Source organism: Larimichthys crocea, chromosome X (genome assembly GCF_000972845.2).
Source record: "Larimichthys crocea isolate SSNF chromosome X, L_crocea_2.0, whole genome shotgun sequence".
NCBI classification, from domain to species: Eukaryota; Metazoa; Chordata; class Actinopteri; family Sciaenidae; genus Larimichthys; species Larimichthys crocea.
The window spans coordinates 11210048-11223022 of record NC_040020.1 but is presented as its reverse complement, the minus strand read 5'-3'; the positions used below and the strand labels follow the sequence as shown (position 1 = coordinate 11223022).

The 12975-nt window shown below is 38.6% G+C and overlaps 1 protein-coding gene across 1 annotated transcript; it reads right to left on the bottom strand.

Annotated features, from left to right (window-relative positions):
• Window positions 1–4698: 4698 nt before the first annotated feature.
• Window positions 4699–12628, bottom strand: LOC104927115 (voltage-dependent calcium channel gamma-4 subunit). Its single transcript, XM_010741125.3, has 4 exons — window positions 12043–12628; window positions 6786–6869; window positions 6081–6221; window positions 4699–5699 (listed from the first exon to the last, which is right to left on the bottom strand). The coding sequence occupies exons 1-4, from the start codon at window positions 12263–12265 to the stop codon at window positions 5140–5142; spliced, it is 1008 nt and encodes a 335-aa protein (XP_010739427.1). The 5' UTR covers window positions 12266–12628; the 3' UTR covers window positions 4699–5139.
• Between the last annotated feature and the right edge of the window lie 347 nt (window positions 12629–12975).

Below are 12975 nucleotides of genomic sequence, written 5' to 3'. Positions count from 1 at the left end.
AGATGTACTTTGAAAGTGTCTCTAGTTCTCCTTGGCCAAGCGTCAGTAAATAATACAGCATAAGTCATCAGAGGCTCCTGAACACTTTCTTCCTTCCTGACCTCACCATTGACCTTTAAATTCAGCAATTTCTCCACAACACTCCTCTCTAGTATGTTTAGATTGTTGATTAATTTATAATAACATCTTTAAAGTGAGTAATATTTGCTTGTTATTAGACTTCGCTTGTAGGGACAGCGGATTATTTCAGGTCTTCTCTTGCGCCCGGACATTGTTTACATTGTGATTAGCAACTTGAGATGTAAGACTGTTGGCGGTGAGAGATGCTGCCTACAACTGTTTGAAGATTTCACCTCTTTTACTCTCCACCAGGACTGTTTAAATGCATGCAACCATGATTTTATATATATATAATTTCTATTATTATCAGTTAAGATTGATTTCTGCAGACACTGTAAATTAACTGTATATATTTCACTAAACCATGATTATCTGTTGTGTTTCATGTTTCATAACAGATGTAAAGGGTCAAGCTCCAACTGCTGCTGGCTAAATTCAGCCTTAGCGCAGTGACAGATGTCATACTAATGGATGCCTGTGGTTCCTGGATTGACAGTATGGCATCGATATCAACAGGGAGCAAGGAACCAAGTCCCTGCTGGGAGATTTTAAATTTTCAAAGAGAACCTTGGAGGAAAGAGAAATCCTGTGGAGATGGGGATCTCTCAGGGGCGAACTCACATCTGGCTTTCACATTCATCCTGTAACCTCTAAGTACATGTTGCGCTATTAAACAGTATGAAGATATTGACTTAGTATTCACTGCTGATGAAACACTAGTTCCCTGATATAAATGAATGAACTTGTTCTCCAAGCATCAACATGTTGCATAATGTTGCTCTGATCTCTCACAGTTCCACATTATACTAGTTACTGACAGTTTCAGAAAGGAAAAAGTCAAATTAGTATCAGCCGATGGCTCCATTTATACAACATGTATTACCAATTTGTACACAAATAGTTGTTACACCTGCCAATCATATTCATAATTATATTGTCAGTCCAACAGTGAGACTTCTTCATCTTTCCGAATGTCACAAGGAGAAAAGGCTGATTTAAAACTACTCAATTTCTTTGGTTAGGTTTTATCGTCTACACTCACAGCTGATAAATTGTTTTTTTTAAATATATCATGGACGGCTGTAAATGATTTTGTTATGGCTTTGGGTGTATCAGGTTTGGTCCTAAGATTGCTGAAGTATGAACTGCTGTCGAAGCATTTGTCACACTAGCAAATCAAGTTACAAACTGAGTTGAGACCCAGAAGGGTTATTTTATCCGCCCTGCACAGCGAGGTACCAATGCTAACAAGCAAGTCGGCTAGTTCTGTAACTGCATGGGGAGGTGACCCTGCCATTTTCCTCTCAATTACTGAAGGAAATATTTCACTGGCTCACAACAGGAGGGAGGGGGTGTGGTGCAGCTTTATTGTGGATGAAAATACCAGTGAGGGTCCATGGCATTCAAATACATAGGGCTTAACAGTCTGGGCGATGGACAGAGGAGAGGGGGTGAAGAAGAATCTCTCAAATTCAGGGCTGGAACGAGAAACAAGGTCATCAGACCAGTTTGGCATAACAAAGATACATCACACACACGTAGAATGAAAATAGGTCTATTCCAATTCAAGGCTTCCCCTTCTCCACCTCAGTGATCTGAATGACAACTATAGCTGGGAGAGCGGAGACTTTGCAGCAACTACATGCCCTCTCATGGCACTGTGACACTGATTCACAGACCAACAATCAAATTAAACCAATTCCAACTGCTACTAAAAATATTCAACTGGAAAACAAACCATGAAGCTGACATGGAACCCAATCAAGCATGAACTATACCAAGAATGAGTAATTTGAACTCCTACTAGCCCTCCACACATACAATACCCACTTTGCTCTGGCTCTAGTTTGGAGACAAGGAAACAAGCCTTTTGAAGTCTAGATGAGCATTTGGGAGCCTGTTAGTTCAGTCAAGCATTAAGTTGGCTGATGCCGATTTCCTTTAACACCATGTGGTTGCCCGACTGTTTGCCACGCAGTTTCATAGCAGAGCATAACAGGCCCATCAACCCCGCGTCATTAGCTAAATACTTCCTCGAGAAAAGCAAATGCAGTGGACCAAATCTCAACTCATATTTTGCACTAGACCATAAACAAGTGTCAAAGTGACATTAACTGTAATTACAAAGTAGAGTTTGGAGGAATTTGTCTCTCCGGTCACAATTTAGGATAGGGTTAGGGATATCTGTTTGTTTGTTTTTTATTCTGGTGCAATAAAAATCTGAATATTTGACTGAACAGTAAGACTAATTGTTTTTCCTGAGTGACCTCTCTGTGTGTCATATCACATTATAAACTATTTATTTTAATAGCATTAAATGTGGCTAAGAAGATCATGTTGCTCAACTGAAAATAGAAAGGAAACTAAATTATCAATCAAGTGCTGCTTCAGTTTGTTAACAGAACACTCCAGACAACAACCTTACAGGACAAAATTAAACCATTGATTACTGAACAAACCTGATGAGCAGCCTTGGACTCCACATGTGTCATTTGTGCCAGTTCATCTCTATAACACAGAGTGCTTGTTGCTTTTAAAATGGTTGCCATTTGTTCTTTTCCTCTTAGTGTCTCCCTTTTCTGTTTTGTATTGTAATTGTGTTATAATGGAACTAAATTTATTTCATGTTGATGTTGTTCTATGTACTGTTTTGTGATTGTGTCTTGTTTGGTAACACTTTTTATTAAGGTGCTTGTAATACGCCTTTGTTAATAGGTGGTAAGGGCCTTATAAGATATCAATCAACATTAATAAATGTTAATATGGCTATATAAGTTAATAAGTTACTAATAATGTCATCATAAATATGTTTATTGTTCAAGTATAAAACATTTAGAAGCACTAAGAAGCAATTTATAAACTGCTTAAGAACGTTAACAAAAGGCTTATGAGTTTCTTTTTGTTCACATCATTACAAATAAATTCACTGAGTTAGTCCCATTGTTAAATCTTTACTTTGTTAGCTTTTGTTGTTGTTTTATTCAGATTTCTACATATGTATTATCCATATTAGCAGTTAATGACACATTTGGTGGTTACAGGATCTAAAGTAAACCAATGTTGATTAAAGTTAATAAATCCCTTATTATGCACTTTGGGCAGAGAGGATGTCATGCAGCAAAGTGCTGGATTTGAGCTCTATCCTATGCTGTTAAATAATAAGTACCACGTGAGCTAACAGATCTCTGTATAATGTCTTATTGAAATTAATAAATACTTTCTTATACACTTGACAGTTAACTATGCTTTTCACAGGTCCACCATCTAGAATGAACACTACATCTTAACAAGGCTGATGAAATGTGAATAAAAATAACTTACAAAAACAATAATTTAGTTGTTAAGCATAAAATCAAAACACTTTAAGACAGCTCTTATTTTCCCATAATTTTCACATATGTAGCAGCCACAGGGAAATGTTGTATAAAGCACACAGTTATAGAGTTAGTTAATGTATATTGATGTTAATGAGCATATTATAGGGCCATTATTACCTATTAATTCTTATTAAAAAGTGTGACCTACTTTCTTTTCATTATTATTATTATTATATATATATTTTTTTTTGCAATTATGACTCAAGAAAATAACTGTAGCCAACCAATACCTTCATAGTGCACTTCTTCAATATCTGTGATATAATAAATAAGTCGCATCGTGACGCAAAATCCATACAAAGAATTCTTATTGGTATGCAGCAGAGTACAGAAATACTTTAAATATAAGTTCTGTATTGGTTACATGTGTATATTGATTGTGTATAATGATCAAGAAATCTGGGTTACATGTGTATATTGATTGTGTATAATGATCAAGAAATCTGTACCAGACAAAAACCCTCTGAACACAAAGGTGGTAAATGCAGACACAAGTCTTGTTAATTAACGGCAACACATACAGTGTGATCTCACCTCTGTTTTTACACACAGCAAGTGCAACAGTCTGTCTGGCTTAGGTAAGGAAAATCAAAACAACTTAAACAAATCTTTCTCTCTCATGCTCTGCATCTCTAAAAGTAGATTTGTTCCACACATCGTCCCTGAGCGAACGGAGAGCAAACTAGACAGTCTGTAGAACTAACATTTACACTGATACATTACACAGCAAGCATACTGGAATGTACTGACATTACTGTCTCGTCTGCCTTGTCATTATTGTTGATATCTTTATATCTACAGAAATTCATGGTATGAATGTGTCATAGTGTGGCAGTGTTTCGGAGCAATAACACACATTTCACATACTGTAACACACATATTTATCACATGACTCACATATAGGCTCAAGAGAGGTTATTGAGATACAGTAGAAATATTTAGATGGCAGTTGAGAAGGCTTAAGACGATCAAAGGTGTACAGATTAAAGTTAGCACCAATTGTGTTACTGAGTTACAAACAAATACAATACAATAACACTCAAACAATCACATAAATCAGCATCAGACTTTACAAAACAAATTTGGAGACAAACATATTTTTGTCTGAGAATAAAAGAAATAAGCTTATTTCCAAAACACTATACAACTATTTTAAGAAGAAAAACAGCATCACCTGAATGTCAGTATTCAGTGTTTTTATTATATTGAGCATGAAGTCTATAAAAGAATAATTCTTTTGACTGTCCTTTAAAAAAATTTAAACCGGAACAATTACAACATTTCTCAGCCTTTCTGTAAGAGTAGAATAAACACACACATAGTAGGTATCACATTTTAAAGATGAAGTCTTGAAATATTGCTACAAAATCTGCAGTCAGTCTGCATCCACTTTTTAAAGAAGACACTGAGTCATATCATAAAAAGGTGTTTTGATATCACTTTTCCTCTTCCTCTAATTGAAATACAGATGGGCACTTTTTCTGTCACAGAAGGACGCAAGGAAAACAATTTTCAGCTCTGACCTTTCAACATCGCTGCTGCCTGAACAGCCCCAGGGAGGATTTATCCTTTGTCATCAACTGCACAATATCTAATATGTTCCATCAAGCTTATTGTTTCACACAGAAATAAACTCCTGGTCTCATACTGGCGTGGTCCTCCTGTTCACTCCATCTTTCAGATCTTTCTGGAAGCAGTTGTGAACTTGTAAAAACCCAGAGTCTCTCTCTGGGCTGTAGGGCCCTGCAGTCCCACTTCCACCCTTCAGAGGGTCTCTACTGAGGGCGTACAGAGATATATCCCCCATCGGCAAACCCATCCCCAACCCTCCTCCTCCTCTGCAATTTCCTCCACTGATCTTCATCCCCACTGGGGAGGGCTCACGGGATGGGTCAGACGACCTCGAACTGGAGCGTGAGCGCCTTCGTCTGTAGCGGTAACTTGGAATGCGAGAGTATGGCGAAGAAGAGGAGGTGGTTTTGATGAAATCACGCTGGGCTCGGAATCGTGTCTCTTTATTTTTCTCGATATAGATATTGACTGCAAGAACACCCACTGATTCTGCCACGATGAAGGAGAGGGCCCCGAAGTAAAAGGACCACCCGTAGTTGTACTGGTTCTTCTTGTCTTCGTCTTTCTTGTCACTGGGATCTCCAGCATTACTGGAGATGTAGACGATGATGCCGATGATGTTGCTCAGGCCTGAAGAGACGAGACAAGAGAAAAGGAGAGAGAAAGGGAGAGAGAGAGAGAGAGAGAGAGAGAGAGAGAGAGAGAGAGAGAAAATCTTTATAAGTTTTATCTATTCCTTATTGTGTAGAATCCTTCATGTTCTTCTTCAGAATCAGAATCAGAATCCCCACAAGGAAATTGTTTAATTGTTCTTCGCATATTCACAAATAATTAAGAACCAAAAAATATTGGCAAACAACAACAAAAAACCACCCCAACAAAATATGCCATAGGGACAAGGCACATGCAATGAAGCCCTCTTCTCCTTCTGCCTGTGGCACTGCACGGAATCTCTTTGTTGTCACACCTGTTTGTGTGTTTATCTATAATGCACTGTCAGTCTCGTCCTACCTGCAGCCACAAACAGGATGCCAGCACTGAGCAGGATGTTGTTCTTGTGGCTGTAGATGCGTCCAACACCGATACACAGGCCACCCAACATGAGCAGAATGGTGCTGAGAATGGGAAATAGGCTCGATGCACGCACTATACCTGTTCATACAAGAAAGAAGGAGACAGTGAAGCCCTCTTGTCAGTATGAATTTAAACATGGCTGAGGATGAGCAGCATGTAATTCATTGATAAAGACAATAATGCCAGTAAAGTAATGCTAATTAATAATGTGTTTATTAAAATACAGTCATACTGTAGTCAGCAACAGATACTGAGGCTTGATTAGTAGATGTTCCTGCCTTTCTATGACACTAACTGCAAAATGACCTGTAACCTCACACATAATGGATAGATTAATTAACCAGTAATGACCTCGACTAAAGTGTAGCCTCTCACAGTGACATGTCTTCATCAAACTACCTTGGTCAAATGTGACATGTACATGAGCCATGTTTTAGATCAGCCCTATTACTCAGCAGCATACAATCCAGTTCATCATCTCCATAGCTCCAATTACTGTCATGACATCAGGCTTTTATGGGGGAGGGATACAGATGTCATGACACATTAAGTAGTCCTATGACAACTCCATCACTAGACGAAGAAAAAAGAGGCGATAAAGGGTTGAAGTGTTTGAAGATTGAAGAGGTTGCAGTGACTTACGTAAGATGTACTCTGAGCTGTCTGTATCATAGTCGTTATCTTCTGGAAAATGATTGATCCGAAAACAGCTTCCTTTGTTGATACCTGCAGAGAAACCAAAAGCAATGTGAATGTGACTGATGGTGGTAACAACCTGTGCAGGGATGAAATGACAAGAGTTAAATGAAAATAAACAACAATTATGAAAGATGGAACAAAAAGAACTACATGATGACCATCCACTGAATCAACTTTTGTAAACAAATCTGAACTGAAACTAATCAGTTCTAACAATCTGGAGTCTCCCTTTGGTAAATAATATCTAAACTAGTACTGAACTGTCTTATTTTGACGTCTATACATGTCAGAGACCATTTTAAGACAGGGTGCCATGATTCTGAAGTTCTCAAGCCCTCAGGCACCTTCTATTCAAAGAACCAGTGTCTTCACTGATATAATATTCCTTCTACTTTTAAGAGAATAAAACATTGGAACATTATGAATATTGAAAGATTATACTTTGAATTAAAAGTCTAGAGCCTGATTTCGCTACCGTATCCTGTCATGTCTGCCTCTGCTACTGTGTTAGTTGCTGTGGAGCCACGTAACACACCTGCAGAAGTATGAATGGACATGGAACTGTCAGACTGTCTGTAAACATAACCTAGACTTAAGGCAGCTTGGATTCCCACTCATGCGTAACAGCAGTATGAGTTTTTTGTTAGTGTAAGATTTTCAATACTCCTTGTTGCAGTTTCATCATTTGGAAGCTCCTTCAACAGTCACAATATCTTATGTACAATTGACAAACATAGAAACTGATCACTTAATCCAAATCATAGAAATTCTTAATTGCTGATTCATTCATTCATTTATAAAAGATTTCATCCTAATGAATAATGATGAATAATGATTAATAAGCTGCTGATCACTTTCTTGGTGTACAAGTTCTGTTGGTTAACTTTAAGGAATTCAAATATTAATCTGTGTACATACTGTACATTATCTAAAATGTAGGCAGTGATTCGTTTGTAGAAATCAATTCAAACTTATTTCATCATTAAATTTCTCTTCTTATCTGAACAAACAAAAGTTCAGAGTCATCTATCACGTTTACAGCATTTGAACCCAACTTTCTGCAATACATCTATTCCACAGATTTACCTGGTTTAGGTTTCAAGGGGGTCAGTTTACACAATATGGCAGAAATTGAATATAATATTCCTAAACATGTTTTAGCGTATATTCACCTGGAAATAAGAAACATTGTGGTTTCGTTACCTTACTTCTACACTTACTTCTTCTGGAATGGGAGGGTGAACCCAGCACTATTCAGTTGGTTGCAATCAGTAACTTCACCACTAGATGCCACAAATTCCTACACACTGAAACTTTAAGGGCAGCCTGTGAAGTTTTTAACCACTTGTAGCACTATGGAGCAATTTTGTTACGAGCGGGTCATTTTTTTTGTTTCAATCTTGTCCACATAGGAAGGAAGAGAAAGTTATGTCTATCTTATTTCAACTGTGAGAACTCGCTTTGTAGCTACAGTCATTGACTGATTGTTTCTAGGCATCTTGTTTAGCATAGACTCTGGCTAAATAGCATGTCTGCTCATTTTTTATGTTTAATGTCTAAGACTGCTGGAAAAGAGAGTGAAAGAAAGAATAGCAGACATAAAGTGATGAAATGTCCTTGCTCTCTCAGTCTCTTTCAGCTCCCATCTATTTTTTACATTCAAACCTCTATCATGTCTCGATTACCCACTTCTCTCCCATATATGTTCTAAATGTTTTCCTCTTCAACCCTCTCTCAGCCACTTTTTGTTTTTTATTGGACCAAGCTGACTCTTTGGATTGATACAGAATCACTGTCTAATATCATACAGGGTGTGTGAGTGTATCATGCATGTATTTTGTATCTCTAAGATCTGTTTTTCAGTGTAACTGGATGTTTTTCCTGATTGTGTCTTGCAAAAGGTTAAGGAAAAGGTGCAGGGTAAAAGATATCTTATAAGTTCAAACAAAGAGTGAAGGTGTCAAAGTAAAATAACTGTATTAATAAATGATTCACAGAAGGCCAGTGAGTTAATAATCAGAGGAATGACAGTGAGAAAGATAGAGGAGAGAGAAAGAGAGGGAGCTCAGTAGGGGAGGTATCTCCCCAGAGCCCATCTGTCTGAGAGACTGGAGCCCATCTTTTATTACTCAGCATAGCTTCACCATGGCAACCTCCCCCCCGGCAACCCAGAATCACATTTCTAGCTTCGCTTTTTAGAGGAAGCCTTTGACATCTTACCAATGCATTCACTAGGCTTACACACACACACACACACACACACACACACACACACACACACACACACACACACACACACACACACACACACACTCAAATGTTTCTCAAAAACAGGCAACACGTACACTCACTCACTCATTCACACACCCACAAAACCAAAAAGCAGCCTTTCTGAAAAAGAGAAGCTCGAACAATCGCATTAATGATTAGCCAGTGGCACACAGTAAATCAACAAGATCTGTCCATTTCAAGTCAGTACAAATGTCTGAAACACATTTAGTGCCACTGCAGTCCGTTCAGTATTCAGAGGTGACTTGCTTAAGTGAGGGTTCATGTCGTATTTCAGCCTGACTGGCTGCAGAACAAGACCTCACTTTGATTCCTTTAAAAGCTCATTTGCTAATGTTGCTCACCTTCATTGAACCTCCTCCTTATTTGATAAGACACAACACTCATGCCGACGTCTGTTTGGCACATAGAGACAAGCATAATTTCTTCTACAACTACAATTAGCCAACATGTCCCCAGGGTTTACCCATTATTTATGCTGCTCATATAACTGGTTAGGCTTCATCTTGTTCTTTATTCCTGGAATAAATTAGGTCTTATTTAGACAGTAAAATGAGTGGACAATTAAAGCTATTACTATTTTTTATTCTTCATTCAAACTAAGTAAAAGCAAATTAACCACAAAGGGGAAATGGACAAAACAGGCTTCAGCTCAAAGTGTAAGTCATTTTAGAGAATGTGCCTTTTCATTAACTTTACATGAAATCCAAAAATAGTCATGCACTTTTACATATATAAATTTTGTAAGAGTAGTAACAGTACTGAGCAAAAGTTCATGGAGTGTGTAGTGGTAGCATCATCTGCATATCTGCACAAACCTCTGGGCATGTATTGCTTTACCTCATGGATCCCCCACCCACAAAAGTGTCAGATCTCTCTACATGTCTGACATGTTGCCTTCATGTCACATGGAAACATCGAAGATGCAAGCTTACTTCTTCCAAAAAGCAGTAATGTCATGAATTCATCTGAACTCTACAGGGTTTGGGTATCAAACAAGTTTCCTTTGAACTTCACACATCCCCAACAAGTATTCTCTTGTGATCAATGAGGAAATGATGAATACATGCCATAAATTTTGATATATTCTGATTATTAATAATCAAACACAGAACAATTAGCTGGATTTTTCCTCTATAGTTGCAACATGCAACATCTCTGGATGCAATGAGCATTATGAACATGCCAAAGTACCACCTGTAGGCACAGCGAAGAAACTGGATTTTGCAGTTGTGGTGAAAACAAATACAAATCAGCAGCTGACTATTTTCTAGCTTACACGGTGTCATAGTTGGCCTCCTGTAAAGTTATGTATTTATTAAGCCTTGTTAGTGTTATGGAGAAAACTGGATGAAAAATGACATGGAGACAGCTGCTTGCGAATCTGAACTTGTTTACTCAAAATCTTCACAGCTTTTTATAACCATATCACTGTTACATAGTCAAATCACCGGATATGGACCCAATAATCCTGAACTTTGTTATGATCACGTAGTCAATGTTCTGAGTGTCACGTGAATTACTGAGAAATGTGCAGTAATGTATGTGTGTTTCTCATGAGTGTGTATGGTGTGTGTGTGTGTGTTTGACTCCATAATCTGGTCAAGGCGACCTGAAAACTGACTGACTGAATGTTATCTGGCTTAACAGGAACATTTAATACTGGCAGTTATCCCAGCTGTGTTGCCTGAACATATTTCCTCATCGGTGTGTGTGTGTGTGTGTGTGTGTGTGTGCATGCTTCTATTATATTACATTTTACATGTATCACTCAGAACACGACATTAGTTAGGTTGTTAGTTAAAAGGAACAAAATCTGTGGAGGTTTCAGCACCAGCAGCAGTGGACAGCACCAATACAAGTCAGGACTGATGGGTGGCTACTTCACACATCAACTGATTGATTTCATCTTATGTGTCCTGTGCGTGGTTAGGCTCCTTGCAGTTCATCAACAAAGCACAGGGGGAAAAAAAGCCTGATTGATTTAATTGATTTGGCTTCTGTCCATTGAAGCAGTCGCGCGCAATGGTGTGCAAACGTGTCCAAACAATAACCAGCGCAGGAAGCCCAGCCCAAAACTCCTCAGGCTGTGTGTGTTCATGGATACGCAGCACAACAGCTGAGAAAAAGATGAGAGGATTTCATGAAGCAAGTCAGTTTCTTGCTAAAACGTTACATCTATATCTGAAACTTATTTCATCCGTCTGAGCAATTTTATGGAAGTAGTTGCCAAGCAACGGAATCGAGTTAATGAAAGAATTAGGATGAATCCTTAAATTACTAATGGGCAAACGGCAATTTTTGCTAGTAGCACAATGTGAAATTAGAAAAAAACATTATATGTGTCTCTTTGTCGTGATCTATCCATTGAGGCTTTTTTTCAGTGGCAAACTAAACCATTTACAACAATTTACTGATGAAAGCGCAGAATTACGCACGAACATCATCGCTTTGCGCGCAACAAGCAGTAGTTTCCCTCCAATTTGTCTTTTACAATATCATGCCCAGATAACTTTTAAATGCTGTTTAACGCATTAAACAACATAAATGACTGATAATGTCTTAAATGAAGTTTTCAATCAATCATGCGTCGTCACAACACACACTGTAGGATACATGGATACATTTGTTGCGAATCTCCGTGTACTTTTTTTTTTTTTTGCACAATCCAGCAGCATTTCTGCTATTTTCACGTTCATGTTCCTAACAGAAGCATTTGTTTAAATACAGTTTTATTTCACTGACAAATCAATGCGCATATTATTACCTCCCCACCCCAAACAAACAATCAGAAGGAGAAGAGCTGGCTCATCATTGGACAAAATGCTCACCTGTGCCAATAAGCACTTACTATATGGCAAAAAGAAAGTTTGTTGAAAAACGGTTACTAACTTATTAGACTTTGTTTTACCTTCGATACAACAGATCCTCCACAGTCCAGAGTGCGTCAGGTCGCCTTTGACTTTCTTGGTTTGCATCTGGGTCTCATCCGTGGTGGCATTAGTGGTGTTGCAGATGTACGCCCGGGAGTAAAGCCAGTAGTCGGTGCCGATGGCGATGGTCATGAGACTGAAGGCGGCAAAGGCCCCCACGATGGCCAGCAAAGTCTGAACTCCTCGGTCACACCATGCCATGGCGTCTCATAATGTGTGGATCCTCCACAGCAGCTTACGCACACGGCGAGGAGCGCATAGTTCCCATGATCATGGTCAGAGGAAGCGCTCGCATCTCGCGGTTTTTCCTCTCACCAGCCGAGTCATTAACTGTTCGATCAGTGCTCCTCTCCCTCCTATAACTTCTTCGGTCTGAGTTTAATCCAAGTTCTCGAGTCCGACAAGATCGCACCTTTTGTTTAATTCCTCTGAGTTGACTGGACTCATCATCCTGCTACAGGTGGAAATTTCAAAAAAGATGAAACACATTCCTTGAACAAATTTACAGTTTAATGATAAAATAAAATAAACTTCAGAACATCTATGTCATAATCATAAAGCTACGGCTTCTTTACTGTTTTTTATTAAAGTGCACGATTTAACAAAGGACGCAGCATCGTTCATCCAGACCACACCTTCCACGGCTGAAGCTAAGCCAATGGGAAAGGGCGGTGTGAACAGCTGCTGGTGGAAGAAAAACAAACCTACAAACAGTAATGTTTGTCTTTCCAGTTTGTCGTCCACACTCAATTAAAAGATATCCAAGCATTTACACATACACGTGGACAACATGAAAATTTGAAACTGGGTTTCAAATGTTTCCCAAAATATCCAGAAATCATGCAAAGGGTAAAAACATCACCACTGACAGCATAGTGGAGATGAGAGAGCTCTGATTTGTGGTTGAACTA

Bases quoted from the DNA above. Each gene is read 5' to 3' on its own strand.
- LOC104927115 (XM_010741125.3), bottom strand. From the start codon at position 12,265: ATGGCATGGTGTGACCGAGGAGTTCAGACTTTGCTGGCCATCGTGGGG. The intron at 6,870-12,042 runs GTAAAACAAAGT...GTTTCTCTGCAG, and splicing joins GAGGATCTGTTGTATCGAAG to GTATCAACAAAGGAAGCTGT. The intron at 5,700-6,080 runs GTAGGACGAGAC...TCGTCTCTTCAG, and splicing joins CATCCTGTTTGTGGCTGCAG to GCCTGAGCAACATCATCGGC.